General features: G+C 35.4%; 1 protein-coding gene across 5 annotated transcripts in view; it reads left to right on the forward strand.

Annotated features, from left to right (window-relative positions):
- SPAG1 (sperm associated antigen 1) overlaps positions 1-23,908 on the forward strand; it is a 79,577-nt gene that overhangs the window by 28,319 nt on the left and 27,350 nt on the right. For all 5 annotated transcript variants that reach the window (XM_023648768.2, XM_023648769.2, XM_070222413.1 and 2 more), the window contains one exon: positions 7,348-7,507. In XM_023648768.2, coding sequence (XP_023504536.2) covers positions 7,348-7,507 — 160 coding nt within the window. The remainder of the gene's footprint in view (positions 1-7,347; positions 7,508-23,908) is intronic.

The raw sequence follows: 23,908 nt of genomic DNA on the forward strand, positions 1-23,908 counted from the left end.
AATAGGAGTGTGCTGATAGACTTGGTAGCCAACAGTGCTGAGACTCCCCAAACCGGATTTACAAACAGCTGGCCAGGGAAGGGAAGATTAGACTCCCTGGGTACCCGCAGTGGGAACAACCCTGCCACAGCAGAAGGACACAAGTAGCCCACAAAGAGGTCACTCCTGGTTCTTATAGACTGGTGATGAGAGGGAAGCACACTGCTGGGCCTCATAAAGCATCTCATACATAAGGCCACTTCTCCAAGATCAGGAGACATAGCCGACTCACCTAATACATAGAAATAAGCACAAAGAAAGAGGCATAAGGAGGAGGCAAAGGAATACTTTCCAAGCAAGGGAACAGTACAAAACCCCAGAAAAAGGACTAAATGAAACAGAAGCTAGCGACCTACTCAACAAAGAGTTCAAACAAAATATCATGAGGATGCTCACAGATATGCGGAGAAGAATGGATGAACACAGTGAGCACATCAGCAAAAAGCTGGAAGATATTAAAAAAAAACCAATCAGAAATGAAGAATACAATACTTGAAATGAGAAATTCACTAGAGGGACTCAATAGCAGAGTAGAGGAAGCAGAAGAATGGATCAGTGAGCTAGACAAAAGACTAAAGGAAATCATGCAAGCAGAACAGAAAAGAGAAAAAAGTATTAGACAGAATAAGAACAGTCTAAGGGAACTCTGGGACAATATCAAGCATGCTAACATTTGGATTAGAGGTGTCCCAGAAGGAGAAGAGAGTGACAAAGGGGCAGAAAATTTATCTGTAGAAATAATAGAGGAAAGTTTTCCTAACTTGAGGAAGGAAACAGACATCCAAGTTCAGGAAGCACAGAGAGCTCCAAAGAAGATAAGCCCAAATAGGCCCACACCAAGACATATTATAATCAAAATGCCCAAAATTAAAGACAGAGAGAAAATCCTAAAAGCAGCAAGAGAAAGGCCACAAGTGACGTATAAAGGGAAGCCCATCAGGCTATCAGCAGACTTCTCAGCTGAGACCCTACATGCGAGAAGAGAATGGCATGACATATTTAAAGTGCTAAAAGGAAAAAACCTACAGCCAAGAATACTCTATCCATTAAAGTTGTCATTCAGAATGGAAGGAGAGATAAAGAGCTTCCCAGACAAGCAAAAATTATAGGAGTTTATCACAAAGAAACCAGTTCTGCAAGAAATGCTGCAGGGACTTATTTAAGTGGGAAAGCAATGACCACAAATAGAGATAAAAAAAAATTATCAACAAAACAAAACAAAACAACAACAACAAAAAACCAGGCAATAAAATCACTTGTAAGGTAAAAATATAGTAAAGGCAGCAGATCAGCTACCTGTGAAGATAATATGAAGGTTGAAAGACAAGTGTACTAAAATCACCTATTTCAAAGATAAAAGGGTAATGGATAGACACACACTAAACAAGAGACTATATATGATTTGAAAAATATATAATGTGGGAGGAGGAGAGTGAAAAAGTAGAGCTTTTAGAAAGAGCTCACGCTAAACAGTCTATCAACTCAATATAGACTGTTATATGCCTGGTATATTAAATAGGAGCCTCATGGTAATCACAAATCAGAAACCTATAACAAGCAAGAAAAAAAGTAAGAGAAAAGAAATCAAACATTTTACTAAAGATAGTCATCAAACTACAAGGGAAGACAGCAAGAGAAAAAGAAAGGAACAGAGAAGAACTACTAAAACACCCAGGGAAAAAAAAGTGACAAAATGGCCATAAATACATACTTATCAATAGCTACTTTAAATGTCAATGGACTAAATGCTCCAATCAAATGCCATAGGGTGGCCAATTGGATTAAAAAAACGAGACCCATGTATATGCTGCATACAAGAGACACACTTCGGACCTACAGACACTCACAAACTGAAAGTGAAAGGATGGAAAAAGATATTCCATGCAAATGGCAAAGAAAAGAAAGCGGGAGTGGCAATACTTATATCAGACAAAATAGACTTTAAAACCAAAACTGTAACAAGAGACAAAGACGGGCATTACATAATGATAAAGGGAACAATCCAACAAGAAAATATAACACTTGTAAATATCTATACACCCCAAATAGGAGCGCCTAATTATATAAAGCAATTATTAACAGACATAAAAGGAGAAATAGACAGTAACACAATCATAGTAGGGGACTTTAACACTCCACTTACACCAATGGATAGATCACCCAAACAGAAGATCAGTAAGGAAACACTGGCCTTAAAGGACACATTAGACCAGATGGACTTAGTAGATATATACAGAACATTCCATCCAAAAACCACAGAATACACATTCTTTTCAAATGCCCATGAAACATTCTCCAGGATTGATCACATATTAGGCCACAAACAAGTCTCAATAAATTTAAGAAGGTTGGAAGAAAACCAGAAAAGCCACAAAAATGTGGAGATTAAACAAATGCTACTGAACAACGATTGGGTCAATGAAGAAATCAAAAAATTCCTGGAGACAAATGAAAATGAAAACATGACATGCCAAAATCTATGGGATACAGCAAAAGTGGTTCTAAGAGGGAAGTTTATAGCAATTCAGGCCTACCTCAACAAAGAAGAATAATTCCAAATAGACAATCTAAAAGTGCATCTAAAGGTACTGGAAAAACAACAACAAACAAAGCCCAAAATCAGCAGAAGGAAGGAAATAATAAAAATCAGAGCAGAAATAAAGACTAAAAAAATAGAAAAAAATTAATGAAACCAAGAGCTGGTTCTTTGAAAAGATAAACAAAATTGACAAACCCTTAGCTAGACTCACCAAGAAAAAAAGAGAGAAGTCTCAAATAAATAAAATCAGAAATGAAAGAGGAGAGATTACAACGGACACCTCAGAAATACAAAAGATAATAAGAGAATACTATGAAAAGCTATATGCCAACAAATTGGATAATCTAGCAGAAATGGATAAATTCTTAGAAACATAGAACCTTCCAAAACTGGACCAAGAAGAAGTAGAAAATTTGAATAGACCAATCACCAGTAAGGAGATCGAAACAGCAATCAAAACCTCCCAAAAAATAAAAGTCCAGGACCAGATGGCTTCCCTGGTGAAGTCTACCAAACATTCAGAGAAGACTTAATACCTATCCTTCTCAAACTCTTCCAAAAAGTTGAAGAGGAGGGGGAGGCTTCCTAACTCATTCTACGAAGCCAACATTATCTTGATACCAAAACCAGACAAGGACAACACAAAAAAAGAAAATTACAGGCCAATATCACTGGTGAACATCAATGCAAAAATCTTCAACAAAATACTAGCAAATCAAATACAACAATACATTAAAAATGTCATACATCATGATCAAGTGGGTTTCATTCCAGGGATGCAGGGATAGTTCAGCATCTGCAAATCTATCAACTTGATACACCACGTTAACAAAATGAAGAATAAAAATCACATGATCATCTCAATAGATGCAGAGAAAGCATTTGACGAGATACAGCATCCATTTATGATAAAAACTCTAAATAAAATGGGTATAGAAGGAAAATACCTCAACATAATAAAGGCCATATCTGACAAACCCACAGCAAATATCATCCTCAATGGAGAAAAACTGAAAGCTATCCCGCTAAGAACAGGAACCAGACAAGGATGCCCACTGTCACCACTCTTATTTAACGTAGTATTGGAAGTCCTAGCCAGAGCAATCCGGCAAGAAAAAGAAATGAAAGGGATCCACATTGGAAAAGAAGAAGTGAAACTGTCACAATTGGCAGATGACATGATTTTATATCTAGAAAACCCTAAAGAATCCACTAAAAAACTTTTAGCAACAATAAAGAAATACAGTCAAGTCACTGGATACAAAATCAACATACAAAAATCGGTTGTGTTTCTATACACTAACAACAAAGTAGCAGAAAGAGAAATTAAGAATACAATCCCGTTTACAATTGCAACAAAAAGAATAAAATACCTAGGAATAAACTTAACCAAAGAGGTGAAAGATCTATACACCAAAAACTATAAAACATTGTTGAAAGAAATTGAAGAAGACACAAAGAAATGGAAAGATATTCTGTGCTCTTGGATTGGAAGAATTAGCATCGTTAAAATTTCTATACTTACTAAAGCAATCTATAGATTCAATGCCATCCCTATCAAAGTTCCAAGAACATTTTTCGCAGAAATAGAACAAAGAATCCTAAAATTTATATGGAATAACAAAAGACTCCGAGTAGCCAAAGGATTCCTGAGAAAAAAGAACAAAGCTGGAGGTATCACACTCCCTGATTTCAAAATATACTACAAAACCATAGTAAGCAAAACAGAATGGTACTGGCACAAAAACATACACACAGATCAATCGAACAGAATTGAGAGCCCAGAAGTAAACCCACACGTATTATGGACAGCTAATATTTGACAAGGGAGCCAAGAGCATACGATGGAGAAAAGAGAGTCTCTTCAATCAATGGTGTTGGGAAAACTGGAAAGCCACATGCAAAAGAATGAAAGTAGACCATTCCCTTACACCATGCACAAAAATCAACTCAAAATGGATTAAAGACTTGAATGTAATACCTGAAACCATGAAACTTCTCGAAGAAAACATAGGCAGTACGCTCTTTGACATGTCTTAGCAGCATATTTTCAAGTCCCATGTCTGACCGGGCAAGGGAAACAAAAGAAAAAATGAACAAATGAGACTACATCAAACTAAAAAGCTTCTGCACAGCAAAGGAAACCATCAACAAAACAAAAAGACAACCTAACAATTGGGAGAAGATATTTGCAAACCATATATCAGATAAGGGGTTAATATCAAAAATATACAAAGAACTCGTATAGCTCAACAACAAAAGAACCAACAATCCAATTAAAAAATGGGCAAAAAATCTGAACAGAGATTTCTCCAAAGAAGATATACAGATGGCCAACAGGCGTATGAAAAGATGTTCAACATCATTAGCTATCAGGGAAATGCAAATCAAAACTACAATCAGGTATATGGCTATAATTAACAAAACAGGAAACAACAAATGTTGGAGAGGATGTGGAGAGAAGGGAACACTTGTTCACTGCTGGTGGGAGTGCAAACTGGTGCAACCACTATGGAAAGCAGTATGGAGTATCCTTAGAAAATTAAGAATAGATCTACCAATAGATCTCCTGTTATTCCACTGCTGGGTATTTATCCAAAGAACTTGAAAACACAAAGGCATAAAGATCCTTGCACCCCTATGTTCATTGCAGCATTATATACAATAGCCAAGACATGGAAGCAACCTAGGTGCCCATCAAGGGACAAATGGATAAAGAAGATGTGGTATTGATACACGATGAACTACTACTCAGCCATAAGAAATGATGAAATCCGGCCATTTGTGACAACATGGATGGACCTTGAGGATATTATGCTGAGTGAAGTAAGTCAGAGGGAGAAAGTCAAATTCCATATGATCTCACTCAGAAGTAGAAGATAAAAACAAACCCATAGCATTGGAGATTGGATTGGTGGTTACCAGAGGGGGAGGGGTGACGGGAGAGGGCATAAGGGGTGATGAGGCTCACATGTGAGGTGATGGACTATGATTAGTTTTCGGGTGGTGAACATGATGTAATCCACACAGAATTCAAAATATATTATGATGTACATCCGAAAATTGAAAAAAAAAAAAGTTAAACATAAAATCACATACCTACCTTATGATCCAACCATCTGATTCCTAGGTATTACCCTAGAAAAATGCAAGTGTATGTCCACACAAAGATTATGCATAAATGTTCATAATGGTTTTATTTGTAATCATGAAAAATTTAAAACACCTTAAAATGTCCTTCAGCAGGTAAATGGATAAACAAATTATGTTATATTCGTACAGTAGAATGCGACTTAGCAATCAAAAGGAATGAACTATAATAGATAAACACAACAACATGCGTGAATTTCAAAATAATTATGATGAGAGAAAGAAGCCAGAACAAAAAAAGAGTACATACAGTATGATTCTATTTATGTAGAATCCTAGAAAATGCAAACTAACCTATTATGACAGAAAGGACAGTGGTTGCAGGGAGGAGCGAATGGAAGTTATTACAAAAAGACAGGAAAAAACTTTTGGGAATGATGGATATGTTTATTATTATGTCAAAATCTATCAACTTGTGCATTTTAAGTACATGCAGTTTGTCAATTATGCATACCTCAGTAAGCTGTTAAGAATGGGGCGGGGAGGGGCTGGCCCCGTGGCCGAGTGGTTAAGTTCGCGCGCTCCGCTGCAGGCGGCCCAGTGTTTCGTTGGTTGGAATCCTGGGCGCGGACATGACACTGCTCATCAGACCACGCTGAGGCAGCGTCCCACATGCCACAACTAGAAGGACCCACAATAAAGAATATACAACTATGTACCGGGGGGCTTTGGGGAGAAAAAGGAAAGTAAAATAAAATCTTAAAAAAAAAAAAAAGAATGGGGCGGGGAATGTTCTGATATACATATTTTTCATTCCAGTTGGCATGAAATATTAAAGAACTTTCAACATTACTCTAAAAAAGTCATGTGTAGTATGATTTAATTTGTATAAAATTATACATCTATGAGGGTGTACATGCATATGTCCAGGAATAAGAGGCATAAACTACAAGAGAAGCAAAAAGTTTATTTAGAGGCTCAAGAACTGCAATTTGGGTAGCACAGATTCAAGTAGAAACCCAAATAGTGTCCTGCTAGGGAGGAAAAGTCAGGGGCTTTTAAAGGCAAAGAAAGGAGATTATGTTATAAAGCATTTTAATTGGAGTTGAAGGCAGAGAGGTAGTCTTGGCTAAATATTGATTGACTATCCATTCTATCTTCAGAAAGTCCATAATCCTCAGTCTTTGTGATCAAGATGTCCTTTCTCCTGCTTTCTCCCAAACAACTGCTTGTAAAACAATTGCCATTTTGGCCCAGTGCAAAGGTTTGTCCCAGTCCAAGGTTCAAGACAGCAGGCAGTTTCTCTGGAAAGGCAGCTCTGACTCCACTAAAGGCAATTTTGACACATAAGACACAGAGACAATTTGACATATAAGAACAGAGGAAAATGATCCTCAGAATTTCAATAGTGTTATCTGAGCAGCAGGAATTCAGATGAGTTTTTTCTTTCCTGTTTGTACTTGTTATGTTTTAAGTTTTTTACAGTAGACATATATGATTATAATCAGACAAAGCAATGAACTTGTTTGAAAAAGAAAAAGATCACCATAAAAACCTTATCTAAGTTATCTTTATTCGCTTTTTAATACTATCTTCATATTCTCACCTGAATGAATGGTTTTTTTTTTTATTAAAGAAGAACATTTTCTTTAATGATGTTTATGGCGTTTATGTTGCAGAAAACCTTGTCAGAGGTTGAACGAGATCTGAAAGATTCTGAACCTGCATCTAAGAGTCAAGCAAAGGGGAAAAGGATGTTTATTCAGGAGGTGGAAAACTCGGAAGATGAAGATGGAAAGGACAGTGGGAAAAAACCTGAAGATGGCAGTGGAGATAAAAGTAAAATATCTTTTCTCTTTTGGTTATGCAGAAAGCTACCTTTTTATATGATGAGCTGGCTCAAATTTTCTGTTTGTCTAGAAATTCTGTCTCTCAAACTGTTTCTAGCTATGCCTTGTAAATTGACAAGCAAGCTTTTCCTTAATCTTTTTCTTAATACAGCTCATCTTTTTCTTTTCTTTTCTTTTTTATTGAGGTATTATGGACATACACATTATATTATTTTCAGTTGTACACCGTAATGATTCAATATTTGTATATATTGTGAAATGATCACCACAATAAGTCTAGTTAACATAGTTCATCTTCTTAATCTCCCAAACCCAATTTTTCTTCTTAACCTGACACCTTTTTCTAGTGCTCAATTTAATTCCTGATTATCACCTTTAAATGCAAATAGCTGTGTCTACGTGACATCAACGGTTTAAGTTAGCCTTAAATCTTTCTCTTAGATGAGTATTTTGTATATAGCTCCTTGGTTACAAATATATTGGCTTCAAAGAAGATATATGCCTAAAATGAAAGCAATGTTGGAAAATTGCTATGTGTGTCTTTCAAAAAAGTTGTTTTAAATATGCAATTTCACTTTTGATATATTTTTTAAAAAGCATCTGGATAAAGCTTAATCTTCATAATATGAAAGAATGAAAGTTACATCAGCTTTAAGAGGAAAGATCTGCCTACTCTCTCGATCACGGGGGGAAATCTTTTCCCCCTTCTTGAGAGCTCCTGAGTGACCAAGGGGAAAATACCAGTTTTGAAAATTATTCACAGGTAAAAGTCAACTTTAAGTAATTTGACAGAATATTTAATTTTGAGAGAGAAATGTAAAATGTTCTGTTCATTCAACTTAAAAAAATAAAGAAAAAGAAGTATAAGTTTTCATTTTTTAATGACAAAAAATATAATGTAAAATATATACCTCAGGTTAAAATATGATCAGTTAAGCTAGGATAAAGACAAAGGGGTAGAAAAGAAGTGGGGGCGAGAGAAGAGGAGACAGAGGGCAAGAGCACCAGAGAGATGGGAAAGGAAGAAAGCATCAGAAGGATAAAAAAGGGAGAAATTAAGGTAAACACTTTTCCAAGGATTGAGGTTCACCAGCAAATTTTCAACCAGTAAGTTCTGGCAACAAATATTCTTCTTAGGGTTTATATTTAGCTTAAGATAATTAGCCAAGTGGCTTACAATTAATGGAAATCATTTAAAATCTTGAACAAGGTATAGTACAAACTATATCAATTGCTACTATTTTTAAATTATTATTTAAAAAATTTACACATAGCAAAAATGGACTTATTTGCTATACAGTTCAAACATTTGTATAATTTCATGTACTCACCACCACAATCAGGATACATAACTATTCCATCACACCAAAAAACTCCTTTTTGTTCTCCTTTGAGCCACACCCTTCCCTCATCCCAACCCTTGGCAACCACTGATGTGTTCTCTGTTCCTACAGTTTTGCCTTTTCCAGAATGCTGTATAAACGGAATCAGAGAGTATGTAACCTTTTGAGACTAGCTTCCTTCACTTAGCGTAATGTCACTGAGATTCATTCACGTGGTTGCATGTATCTTTGGTTCATTCCTTTTTATTGACTAGTAGTGTTCCATTCTAGGGATATACTGCCGTTTGTTTTTCATTTCACTTTTTAAAGGACATTTGGGTTTCCAGTGTTTGGTATTTACAAATAGAGCTACTGTTAGCATTCATGCTCAGGTTTTTGGGTGAGCATATGTTTTCATTTCCCTAGGGTAAATACATAAGAGTGGGATTGCTGGGTCATATGGGAAGTGTGTGTTCAACTGTATAAAAAATTTCCAAACTCTTTTTCCACTATGGCATTCCATTTTGCATTCCCATTAGCAACATATTAGAGTTCCAGTTGCTTTGTGTTCTTGTCAGCATTTGGTATTATCAGGTTTATTTTAAAAAATTTTTTAGCCATTTTGTTAGGTGTATAGTGGTTTCTCATTATGGTTTTAATTTGCATTTTACTAATGGCTATGATGTTGAACATCTTTTCATGTGCTAATTTGCCATGCCCATATCATTTTTGGCAAAGTACCTGTTCAAATTATTCCACCAGTTTTTTTTAAATTGGGTAATTGTTTTCTTCTTGTTGAATTTTGAGAGTTCTTTTTATATTCTTGATACAAGTCTTTCGGTAGACATGAGGTCTGCAAATATTTCTTCCCCTGTTTGTAGCTTGTTTTTTCAGTCTTTAAACAGTAGCTTTCACAGAAAAAAAGGGTTTTAATTTAGTTAGAGTCCGATTTATCAAAAGGTTGTAATGGACTGTGCTTTGGGTGTTATATCTAAGAACACTTTGCTTAATCCAAAATCATGAAGATTTTCTCTTGTATTTTCTTTTAAAAGTTTCATAGTTTTATGTTTTACACTTACATATCCATTCTGAGTTAATGTTTTTATTGAGATATAGTTGACATATAACATTGTGTTAGTTTCAGGTGTACAACATGATGATTTGATATTTGTATATATTGCAAAATGATCACCATAATATGTTTAGTTAACATCTATCGCTGTACAGAGTTTAAAAATTTTGTTTTCTTGTGATAAAAACTTTTAATATTTACTCTCTTAGCACCTTTGAAATATACAGTACAGTATTATTAACTACAGTCACCTTGCTGTACATTATGTCCTCATGACTTATTTATTTTATAACTGGAATTTTGTAGCTTTTGACCCTCTTCACCCATCGCCCCCCCACCCCACTCACCACCCCTGGCAACCACCAATCTTTTTTCTGTATCTATGATCTCAGTTTATTACTTGTTAGATTCCACATATAAATGAGATCATACAATGTTTGTCTTTCTCTGTCTGACTTATTTCTCTGGCATGCTGAGTTAATATTTGTATGAAGTTTGAGGATTAGATGGAGTTTCATTTATTTGCATATGGATATCCGACTGTTCCAAAACCATTTATTGAAAACTATCCTCACTCTTTTGAACTGCCTTTGCACCTTTGTGAAAAATCAATTGGCCATATTTGTGAGGCCAGTAGAATCTAATTCTGGACCCAGTTCTTTTCTGGTGACCTATGTGTCTATCCATTTGTCAACACCACACTGTCTTGAGTAATATAGTTTTATAGTAGTCTTAAAATCAGGTAGTGTGATTCCTTCAGCTTTATTTTTCTTTTTCAAAATTGTTTGGCTGTTCTATTTCCTTTGCCTTTCCACATAGTTTTAAAATCAGGTTTTTTTCAATTATATTTTATTTTTCGTGGTCTGCATTCCTCCCATTTCTCTTAACATTCAGGTATATTTCTTTATTACATAAAAAAATCACATATATTTGATGAATATTTTACCACAAGTCTCTTTGTTATGTTACTAAAATTTACATTTCCACTCACTGCAAAATACAAGGAATTTTCCTCTATCACTATAATATGTACAAGAGTACAATAAGATAGCAAATATGAAGTAGGTCAGTCAGTTTTTCTATATCTAGAAAAAGTCATGCTGGGAATTTGATTGGAATTGTATTGAATATATAGATCAGTTTAGGGGAGATATGACGTTGTAATTATATTGAGTTTTCCAATCCGTGAACATGGTATGTCTCTCCATTTATTTAGGTCTTTTTTTTTTTTTTTTCTGCTTTATCTCCCCAACCCCGCCCCTATACACAGTTGTATGTCTTAGTTGCATGTCCTTCTAGTTGTGGGATGTGGGACACCATCTCAACGTGGCCTGACGAGCGGTGCCATGTCAGCGCCCAGGATCCGAACCCTGGGCCGCCGCAGCAGAGTGCAAGAACTTAACCACTCGGCCATGGAGCCGGCCCCTATTTAGGTCTTTTTAATTTTATTTTATTAGTGTTTTGAAGTTTATGGCATACAGATACTGCACATACTTTGACAGATTTATACTTAAGTATTTCAGTTTGGGGGGAGCTATTGTAAATAATACTTTTTTTAATTTCAGAAGATTTAAAATTCATTTGTACATTGCTAGAATATAGAAATATGATTGGTTTTTAAAAATATGTTGACTTGGATCTTGCAATTATGCTAACTCACTGATTAGTTCCAGGATTCTTTTCAAAGATTCTTTGGAATTTTTTTCATAGACAATTATGTTGTCTGCAAATAAGGACAGTTTTATTTTTTCATTTCCAATCTGTACATCTTTTCTTTCTTTTTCATGCTTTATTGCTCTGGCTAAGGATTATGGTGTTGAACAAGAGTGGTGAGAGTAGACATGCATGCCTTGTTCTCAATCTTAGAGGACAAGCATTCAGTCTTCCACCATCAAGTTTGATATTAACTGTGAGTTTATGATAGATGGCCTTTATCCAATTAATGAGGTAATCTTCTATTTCTAGATGATTGAGACTTTTTGTCTTGAATTGGTGTTGAATTTTTTCGACTACTTTTTCTGTCAATTGATTTGATCATGTGGTTTTTCTTCTTTAGTCTGTTGATATATTAGATTATGTTTATAGATTTTCAGATGTTGAGCCAGCCTTGAATTCTTGGGATAAACCCATCAATCATCATTGTATTAACCTTTTCATATATTGCTGGATTTTTTTTTTTTTTTTTTGAGGAAGATTAGCCCTGAGCTAACATCTGCTGCCAATCCTCCTCTTTTTGCTGCAGAAGACTGGGCCTGTGCCCATCTTCCTCTACTTTATATGTGGGACGCCTGCCACAGCATGGCTTGACAAGCGGTGCCAAGTCCGCACCCGGGATCCAAACCGGCGAACCCCGGGCCACCGGAGTGGAATGTGCGCACTTAACCGCTGTGCCACTGGGCAAGCCCCTATTGCTGGATTTTATTTGCTAATATCTTCTTGAGGATTTTTGCATCTACATTCACGAGAGATATTGGACTATAGTTATTCTTTTTTTGTACCGTGCTTGTCTGGTTAAAAGCCAGGCTTTTAATTTCTCTTTTAATTTTGTTGTATCAGAGCAATTATGGCCTCATAAAAGTTGGGAGTTGGGATATGTTTCCATCACTTCTATTTTCTAAAAGAGATTGTGTAGAATTGATGGTAGAATTTTTAAATATTTGGTAGAATTTGCCAGTGAAACCATCTAGGCCTGGAGTTTCTTTTGTGAAAAGTTTTAAATTGCAAATTCAATTTCTTTAATAGATATACAACTATTTAGGCTATCTGTTTTTTTCTTGGGTGAATCCTGATAGATTTGTAGTTTCAAGAAATTGGTCCATTTCATCCAAGTTGTTGAATTTATGGGCATAGAGTTGTTCATAGGAATCCCTTATTACAGTTTTAATGTCTGGTTGATCTGTAGTGATATCCCCTCTTCTTGATATTGGTAATTTGTGTTTTCTCTCTTTTTCGGTTTGCCAGTGTGGCTAAATGTTTTCAATGTTATTGATCTTTTCAAAACACCACCTTTTGTCTCATTGATTTTTCTCTCCTTTTTTTTCTTTGCCAGTTTCCTTGATTTCTCCTTTCTATCATTTCCTTCCTTCTGCTTGTATTGGGCTTATTTTACTCCTCTTTTTCTAAGATAGTTTCTCAAGATAGAGACTTAGGGCCGGCCTGGTGGTGTAGCAGTTAAGTTTGCGCACTCTGCTTTGGCAGCCTGAGGTTCTCTGGTTTGGATCCCAGGTGTGGACCTATGCCCTGCTTGTCAAGCCATGCTGTCACAGGCATCCCACATATAAAGTAGAGGAAGATGGGCACAGGTGTTAGCTCAGGGCTAATCTTCATCAGCAAAAAACGAAGAGGATTCATGGTGGATGTTAGCTCAGGACTAATCTTCCTCAAAAAAAAAAAAGAAAAAAAAAGATAGAGGCTTAGAATGTTGATTTGAAACTTCTTTCCCCTAACATAAGCATTTGATGCTGTGTTTTCTTCTAAGCATGGCTTTATCTACATTCCACACATTTTATGTTTTATTTTCATTGAGATTCAGTTAAAAATATTTTCTAATTTCCCTCAAGATCTCTCTTTGATCCCTAAGGCATATTTAATTTCCAAATTTTTGAGATTTACCGGTAATCTTTTTATTCTTGATTTTACGTTTACTTCCAGTAAGATCAGAGAATGTACTTTGTGTTATGTCATTGCTTTTAAATTTGTTAAGGCTTGTCTTATGTCACAGGCTATGTTCTTTCTTGATGAATATTACATGTGCACTTGAAAAGAATATGTATTTTGCTGTTTTTTTGTTGGAGTGTTCTATAAATAGCAATTAAATCCAGTTGTTTCATGGTGCTACTGAGTTCTTCTTAATCCCTGCTGATTTTACTTGTTATATTCCTCATTAAGGAGGAGTATTGTAGATTTGTGGATTTGTCCATTTCTCCTTTTAGTTCTGTCAGTTTTTGTGTCATGTGTCTTGAAGCTCTGTTGTTAGGAACATACACATTTACGATTGCTCTGATTTATTGGTCAGTTGATCCTTTTATCATTATATAAGGTCCATCTATCTTTGGTAATTTTACTTGTTTTTAAGTCTACTTTGTCTGACATTACTGTAGCCATTTCAGCTCTCTTTGGATTCATATTTGCATTATATATATTTTCCCATCCTTTCACTTTTAACCTACCTGAATCCTTAAAATGGGTTTCTTTTAGACAGCATATAGTTGGGTTTTATTTTTAGTCCATTCTTATACTACTCTGTCTTATATTTGGTATGTGTACACCATATACACTTAATTAAATATTGATACGTTTGTATTAGGTCTAACATTGTATTTCTTATTTTTCTGATTCTTCCCTCTGTTTTTTGTTCCACTGTTTCTTCTTTCATATTTTCTTTTAGATTATTTGAATAATGTTTAGTTTTTTTATTTTAATTTATTTATTATTTTGTTGTATTTCTTTGCACATTCTTTTAGTGGTCCCAATAATGATTTATAGATACATACTTACTTTTCCATATTCTACTTAGAATTAATATTTTACCACTTCAAGTGAAATGTAAAACCCTTACCACCAAATCAGTCCTTTTACCCTCCACCTTTATGTTGTAGTTATCATATGTGTTATATTTACATTCATTGAAAACCTCATCAGACAATGTTATGATTTTTGCCTTCAATCTTTCTACATATTTTGAAGAATTTATGAAGAGAAAAACAGTCTATTTTGTTTACTCAGATATTTGTCATTTCTGTTTTTCCTTCATTCCTGATGTCCCAAGTTTCTTTCTGGTATCATTTCCTTTACATCCAAAGTACATCCTTTAGCATTTCTTTTAAAGAAGTTCTGCTAGAGATGAATTCTCTTAGTTTTCCTTCATTGAGGATGCCTTTATTTTACCTAAATTTCTTAAGGATATTTTTGCTGGATATAGAATTCTGGATTGACAGTTCTTTCTTTCAGCATTTTAAACATTTTCTTCTGCTGCCTTCTATCCTCCATGGTTCTGATGAGAAATTCATTGCCATTCAAATTGTTGTTCCCCTATATATGATGCATTGTTTTTCTCTGGCTGCTTTCAAGACTTTTTCTATGTTTTTATTTTTTAGCAGTTTGATTATGGTGTGTCTTGATGTAGGTTTCTTTGAATTCATCCTTTTGGGGTATGCTGAGCTTCTTGAATCTATAAGTTAATGTCACTGCCACATTTGGGAAGTTGTCAGCCATAATTTCTTCAAATTTTTTTCTGAGAAACATTATTTCTCCTCTCCTATTGGGACTGTTATGACACAATTGTTAGACTATTTAGTATTGTCCCACAAGTCCTTGAGGTTTTGTTCATTTTTTTGTCAGTTTTTTCTTCTTTTTGTTGTTAAGATTGAAAAATTTCTATTGATCTATATTCAGGTTCACTGACTTTTTCCTCTGTCATCTCAATTCAACTATTTTACCCATTCAGTGAATTTTTTATTTTGGTTATTGTAGTTTTTTCATTATAAAATTTCCATTTGGTTCTTTTTTTTTTAATCTTCTATTTCTCTGCAAAGCTGTTTAATCTTTCTTTTCATTTCAAGAGTGTTTGCCTTTATTTCTTGGAGCATGGTTATTATAGCCACTGTAAAGTCTTTGAGAATTCACAATATCCTTGTTACCTAGGGTTTGGAGTTACTTGTCTTTTCCCTTGCCAAATGCTAAGATTTTCTTTCTTCCTCATTTGTTAAATAGTTTTGTACTTTATACAAAATCAGTTAATCAATCTGTTTATGTTTGGGTAAAAGTTTTCCTACCTGACTTCTGTGGACTATGGTACTAATGTCAGTTTAGTTTCAAAACCTCTACAGTGCTATTTGTACCTGTCCCACATGTGCACCACCCCATGACCAGCTAGGGTCTGGGCAATGGTCTTCCCCTGTAATTCACTTCTCAAAATTTTTAATATGATGTTTAGGATCAGATTTATGATATGGATCACCTAGAGGGTAAGCCCAGTTTGTACACAATTTTATGCGTTTGTTTTCTTGAGTTCCCTTGTGTCTGTGATTCTTCTGTACTCTTTCTGGCTCCCACCATTTTCCTTCCTCTTCCTCTGGCTAGAAAGCCAGGCTTTTAATTTCTCCATTCTACTGCACACTTCTCAGGACTGTGTGTCTCTGGGACTGGGCAACAAGAGGACAGAGAGAGAAAAAAGCAATGGGGACATTTTTGGGACCACAGTTTCTCTGGCCAGAGATAAGAGTCCCTCTCCCTCAAAATTTTAGTTATCTACTCGGCTGCTACTGCCATGGCAACTGCTGCAGGATTGCCAGGAAGCTGGGATTGGAGAGAATGAAAAAACAAAACAAACAAACAAGAAACAGGGGATTTCCCCAACTCTCTCTTCCATAGAGGTCAACTGTCTTTTTGCTTTAGATAAGTAATAGAGGATTTCTTCTGCAGCTTTTTCTGTGCACACTCAGTGCACAGTTCTGGGTTTTGGACTGCCTTTGATCTAGGCTAGGAGATATCAGAGGAAAGAAAAATGAGAAGCTCACTGCTAGTTTAGTGATCTTTCAAGTTCTAGTTCCCTTCCCCAGTCAGCCTGCTACCATTTACTTTTCAGTCTCCTCATATAGCTGCTTTGTGAATTCCGTCCCAGGTTTTTAGTCTATTCAGTGGGAGACACGGTGGAGTGAGTTTATCTTGACAGGAACTGCTTTTCTCATTATTATGTTTTTGAAAGATTAGCACATTTGAAGAACTATGAAAGTGCTTTACAGGGGCCGGCCTGGTGGCAAGTGGTTAACTGCTCACGTTCCACTTTGGCGGCATGGGGTTCGCTGGTTCGGATCCTGGGTGCAGACATGGCACTGCTTGTCAAGCCATGCTGTGGTAGGCATCCCACATACAAAGTAGAGGAAGATGGACACGGATGTTAGCTCAGGGCCAGTCTTCCTCAGCAAAAAGAGGAGGATTGGCAGCAGTTAGCTCAGGGCTAATCTTCCTCAAAAAAAAAAAAAAAGAAAGAAAGAAAGTGCTTTACATAGATTATTTTATTTAATCCTCAAGGAAGCTATAACTATTCATACTTTTATAGATTAGGGATTGGAAACTTAGAAAGGTTAAATTATTTGCCAGATTTGCCAGGTTGTAAGTCATATGGTTAGGATATGGCCCCAAATTGGTGTGATTCCAAAGTCTATCTCTTAAAAGCGGTTACTGGATGCCAACTAAGAAAGTATAGGTTCTGTAAAACCCAGGCTGAACATCGCCAGGCTACACTGTCAAAGAAACAGATATAATCTGGTGTTTGTCCATTCTTGTGCTCCCTGACGTTGTACCAAGAACTCTTATCAGAAGCTGAAACTATGGTGAGGAACAAGTGAGTTAAAGACTAATGCAAGCCTTTTTTATTAAAAAATGGGAAGAGGAACCGAATAGACACTTCCAAAGAAGACATTCAAATGACCAACAGATACATGAAAATGTGCTCAACATCACTAATCATCAGGGAAATGAAAATCAAGACCACAATGAGATACCATCTCATGCCTGTTAGAATGGCTCTTATCAAACAGACAAGAGATAACAAATATTGGTGAAGATGTGGAGAAAAGGGAAGCCTTGTGCGCTGTTGGTGGAAATGTAAATTGTAAATATAAATGTAAAATGTACATTTCAAAAATGTAAAATGTAAATTGTACAGCCGCTATGAAAACAGTATGGAGGTTCCGCAAAAATTAAAAATAGAACTAACACAGTCCAGCCATCCCACTTTTGAGTATATATCCAAAAGAAATGAAATCAGTATCTCAAGGAGATATCTGCACTCCTATGTTCATTGCAGCATTATTCCCAATAGCCAAGACATGGAAAGAACCTAAGTGTTCAACAGCAGATGAATGGATAAAGAAAATGTGATAACACACATGCTTATACATAGACACACACAATGGAATGTTATTCATCCATAAAAAAAGGAAATCCTGCCATTTGTGACAGCATGGATGGATCTTGAGGGTATTATGCTAAGTGAAATAAGTCAGAGAAAGACAAATACTATATGATCTCACTTATGTGTGGAATCTAAAAAAAGACAAACTCATAGAGAGTTGAATGGTGGTTGCCAGGGACTAGGGGAGGAGGGTATTGGGGGGAAGTTGATTGAATAAAGGGTACAAACTTCGAGTTGTAAGATGAGTAAGTTCTGGGGATCTAATATACAGCATTGTGACTACAGTTAACAATATTGCAATATATACTTGAAAGTTGCTAAGAGAGTAGATCTTTAATGTTCTCACTACAAAAAAAAAAGTAGTTATATGAGGTGATGGATGCATTAAGTAACCTTATTGTGGTAATAATTTTGCAATATATATATATGTATCAAATCATCACATCGTATACCTTAAACTTACACAATGTTGTTTATCAATTATATCTCCATAAAGCTGGGTGGGGGGAAGATACTAAAAGGCCCTCCTTACAAATAGAGATAAACCTTCAGGAAAGGGTTAATCATTAAAAAATCAGTAATACTACTTCTGTGATTAGAAATCTGAGTCAGGATTGTGATAGTGTAATATCATTTAACAGGTTGATAAGATGTTTCTCTCTGAATTAGGTGGTTATCCCTTAGGTGAGTCCCATAGAGAAGCAATATTCCTTTTCTGCTCTGCAGGCAGCCAGAGCTTTAGGAGAACCATTTCTGATCCTGTCATTCCTGCCCCCCAATAATTTTGTAGATTAGGGAATATATAAAAATACTTAAGATTCAGAAAACAAAAATATCTTGATAGGAAGAATGTACATTTTAAGACACTAGTTCCTTTTTATCAGGAAAGCCAATCAAGATTAGGTAGAATAAATGGCTGGAAGCTCAGAAGTAGTCCTTTTAAAATGAAGTAAAAACAACAGAACTATCTTATGTTCACCTTTGCCCAGTTCTATTGTGAGATAACTTGTAAAAAGAGCTTTCTCATCTGTCCTTCTCAGGACTAGTATGAAGAAATACCTGCCTATTTGCCAGGCTGATTAGATCTGGGGATTTGAGTCCATGGCTTTCTCAGAAACTCCCCATTTAGAAGTAGCTGTCCTCACACAGCTGTAGCTGTCAGACTTTGGTATTTATTGTCTCCCTGCAGAGTCTGTAAGCAGTAATCAGAGGGAAAGAACTGTCTAGCTCCCTTGTAGTACTGTTGCTTATTCCCCACCTGAAAATGAAATATAAGGAAAGAAACAGTCACTCACAAAAAGAAGAATAAAATATAGAAAAATATTTCTCTTTTCCTAGAATTGGCAGGATCAGGAGGGTGGAAGGGTGGGGATTTCAAAGAGTTAAAACAACAGACAAAATCATAAACAGAAAGGTGAATATTTTGATTATGTAAAAATGAAAAACCTGTATAAGTCAGATGCCATAAAAAAATAAAAAGGCAAATGACAAACTAGGAAAAATGTCAAGTCGATAACCTTATAATATGAAGAGCTTTTATGAAACAATAAGAAGACGTTAAAGAGCCCAGTACCAACATGAACAAAGCATATGAACGGATAAATCACTCATGAAGAAACTAAATAATCAATAAATTTTGTATTGCTAATGAAAAAATGAAAATTAAATATAGATTATTATTTTCTCCCATCAAATTGGCCAAGGTAGAAAAAAAAGAAAGTATGATTTGTTGTCAAGGGTAAGATGAAATAAGCACTCTTTTTTTAAAAATTTAGATATAATTCATATATCATAAAATTCATCCTTTTCAGATTCAGTGGATTTTAGTATATTCACAAGATTGTGCAACCATCATCCCTGTCTAATTCCAGAACATTTTTATCATCACAAAAGAAATTCCATACCCATTAGCAGTCACTCCCATCTCCCCTTCCCCTGGCAACCACTAATCTACTTTCTGTCTCTATAGATTTGCCTGTTCTGAATATCTCATATAAATGGAATCATACAATATGTGGCCCTTTGTGTCTGGCTTCTTTCACTTAGCATAGTGTTTCAAGTTTATCCATGTTGCATCATGTATTAGTACTTCATTCCTTTTTACGGACAAATAATATTCCATTGCATGGGTAATACCACATTTTCTTTATCCATTCATCAGTTGGTAAATGTTTGGCTTGTTTCCACTTTTTGGCTATTATGAATAATGCTGCTATGAATATTCACATGCAAGTTTTGTGTGTGTGCATGTGTGTGTGTGAACATGTTTTTTATTTTCTTGGGTATTTACCTAGGAGTGGAATGCTGGGTTATATGGTAACTACATTTAACTTCTTGAGAAAATGCCAGACTGTTTTCCAAAGTGGATACACCTTTTTGTAGTTCCACCAGCGATATATGAGGATTCCAATTTCTCCACATTCTTGCAAACACTTGCTATGGTTTGTCTTTTTGATTATAGCCATCCTAGTGGGTGTCAAGTGGTAATTCCTTAGGGTTTTGATTTGCATTTCCCTAATAACTTATGTTGACCATCTTTTCATGTGTGTATTAGTCATTTGTATATCTTCTTTGGAGAAATGTTTATTCAAGTTCTTTGCCCATTTTAAAATTAGGTTATTTATCTTTTTATTGTTGCATTGTAAATGTTCTTTATATATTCTGGATACTAGACCCTTATCAGATATACAATTTGCACATAATTTCTCCCATTTTGTGGGTTGTCTTTTTACTTTCTTGATAATGTCCTTTGATGCACAAAATTTTTTAATTTTGACAAAGTCCAATTTATCTATTTTTTCTTTTGTTGCTTATGCCTTTGGTGTCATATGGAAAAATTGATTGTCAAATCCAAGATCATGTAGATTTACCCCTATGTTTTTTTCTAAGAGTTTTATGGTTTTAGCTTTTACATCCAGGTCATTGATTTATTTTGATTGAAGGAGGAAGGAGTCTGACTTAGCTTTTTTTTTTAATGAGCATGTGGAAATCCAGTTGTCCCAACACCATTCCTTAAAGAGACTATTCTTTCCCCATTGAATGGACTTGGCACCCTTGTCAAAAAACAACTGGCAATAAACCCAATGTAAGGGTTTATTTCTGGACTCTCAATTCTATTCCATTGGTCTATAGTCTGTCCTTATGTCAGGACAACAGTGTTAGATTACTGTAGCTTTTAGTATGTTTGGCAATCAGAAGTGTGAGTCCTTTGGATTTTGTTCTTCTTTTTCAAGATTGTTTTGGCTATACTGGGCCTCTTGCTATTCCATATGAATTTGAGGATCAGCTTTTCCATTTCTGCAAACAAGGCTGTGGAATTTTCACAGGGATTATGTTGAATCTGTAGATTGTTTTGGGTAGTATTGATATCTTAACATTGTCTTCCTATCCATGATCAAGAGATATCTTTCCATTTATTTAATTTCTTTCAGCAATCTTTTGTAGTTTTCAGTATACAAGTCTTTCACTTCCTTGGTTAAATTTATTCCTAAATATTTTATTCCTTTGGATGCTATTGTAAATGTAATTGTTTTGTAATTTCCTCTTGGATTGTTTGTTGCTCGTGTATAAAAACAACTGATTTTGTGTGTTCATCTTGTACCCTGAAACTTTGCTGAATTTGCTTATTAACTCTAGTAGAGGTTTGTGTGTGTTTGTGTATATTCTTTGGGAACATATATACACACACATATATATACAATTCTTTGGGATTATATATATTATGTTATATATTATAATATTTTATATATTATATTTATAATCCCAAAGAATGTATCTCTTTCTATATAATCATTTCATCTACCAAGAGAGATAGTTTTACTTCTTCCTTTCCAGTATGGATGCCTTTTATTTCGTTTTCTTGTCTAACTGATCAGGCTACAACTTCCAGTACAATACTGAGTAGCTGTGGTGAAAACGGCATACTTGTCTTGTTCCTGATTTTTATGATGTTCGCTGTGAGTTTTTTGTAAATCTACTTTATCAGGTTGAGAAATTTCACTTCTGTTCCTGGGGTTTTTAAAAAACATTTATTTTTTATTTTATTTTATTTTTCCTTCTTCTCCCCAAAGCTCCCCAGTACATAGTTGTATATTTTAGCTGTGGGTCCTTCTAGTTCTGCTGTGTGGGACGCCACCTCAGCATGGCTTGATGAGCAGTGCTAGGTCTGTGCCCAAGATCCAAACTGGCAAAACCATGGGCCACCAAAGTGGAGTGCATGAACTTAATCACTCAGCCATGGAGCTGGCCCCTGTTCCTAATTCTTATCCCAGTGTTTTTATCATGAAAGGGTGTTGGATTTTGTCAAATGCCTTTTCAGTGTCAGATTTGATCATGTGGTTTTCCCCCTTGTTCTATTAATGTGGTGTGTTGTATAGATAGATTTTCTGCTGTTGAACTACGCTTCCATTCTTGAGATAAATCCCACTTAGTCGTGATGTATAATCCTTTTAATATGCTGTTGGATTCAGTTTGCTAGTATTTTGTTGAGGATTTTTGTATCCACCAACTACCCAAACTACCCCACCCAAGGCTACTGAAGTCCTTGTGGTCTTTAGATCTAATGGTTCCCTTTAGTCCTTAGGCAGTTGACACTGTTGACCATTCCCTCCTTTGATATTTGTTAATGTTGACTCCTTTCTCCCTGAAATACTCTTTCTTTTTGGTTTCTGAGGCAGAATCTATTTCTACATACTCCTCCATCTCCACAGCAGATTCTTCCTATGATCATTATTTAAGTGTTAGTATTTCTCAGGGATCCTTTGGAAGATGTGAGTGACCCCATCCACATCCAAACCTTGATGATCCTTTATATGCCAGCAACTCCCAAGTCAGTGTCTCTAGATAATGCCACTCTTCTGATCTACATTTGGAGCCACCTCCTGAACAACTCCTCTGGAATGTCCCACAGGTAGTGCAGTACCCAACAGGACTCACAGGTCTTTCATGTTCTGGCCTCTGCTTACCTTTCTTTGCAGAGATTGGCAGAGTTGTCCAGAGACATTTCAATCTTAAGGAAAGAGGTGCAGCTTTGCATTCAGTTCATTTCACTGGAATCCCAGTTATGCTGGTTTCTAGCTCTCTGCTTGAGCAAATTTCTTAGCTTCTTCCTTGTGTCTCTGTTGCCTCATTTGTAAATTGGATATGATAATACTTGGTATAAAGATTAATGATAATAGAAAATGATAATATATGTAAATGTCTTGACCCATATTAAGTTCTAAAAAAACAATACTATTTAGTAATAGTATTGGTCAGACATGGAGGGATGACGCACAAGGGAATGGACAATAATAATAAGTTGCCCATTGTTTCTGCTGACGCTGACTTATGCTCCATGCATTTTTCTACTGGGTGAGGACTTGAGTAGCAGATACCAGATGAGGAGGACTGCCACCTTGCTGCAGGAATCCTACTGGTCCAATCTGGGAACTTACCGCTATAACAAGATCTTTTAATTGCTTTAATAATTAAGCCCCTTTTGGTTAGTGATAGAAAATTGGATGTTATTCCACTGTATAGGAAACTGTATTTACTAAATAGTGTTTTTATACTTAGGGCTTGCCTTATGGTGACTATCCACTGATTTTCATTTAAGTATTTGAGGTTTTCTGTTCCCTCCCTCTCTGTGCTTCACATCCTGGCTTTACCATTCATGAAACAGAATGGAAAATATACCCATTAAGAATCAGATTAGATTGCTAAAAAAAGCTTAGAAGTCTCTGTAGTATTTAAGTACTTTGTAACAGTGTTTTGAAATGATGAATTGCTTTGTTTTAAATATTGATAAGACACCCATCAATGAAATATTTATACATCATTTTTATGTTTTAAAATAGATTCGATAATCAATTATTAAAGGTTTAATACATGAAATCTTTGAATCAAGATCAAAGGAATAGTCTTTTTAAGGCTCACTTTAAGCTCAAAAATTAGGTGCTTGTTTTATGTGACTTTTTTGCTAAATTCACTTTAAAATGACTTAAAAATCACTTGGACTTTATTTTTCTTTCAAATGATCTTTTTCTCCCAATCCTTTAAAATAAGGAAACGGTACCCTAACCTTGGGTGCAATTATTG

The sequence above is a fragment of the Equus caballus genome, chromosome 9, assembly GCF_041296265.1.
Source record: "Equus caballus isolate H_3958 breed thoroughbred chromosome 9, TB-T2T, whole genome shotgun sequence".
In the NCBI taxonomy this organism is placed as follows: Eukaryota; Metazoa; Chordata; class Mammalia; order Perissodactyla; family Equidae; genus Equus; species Equus caballus.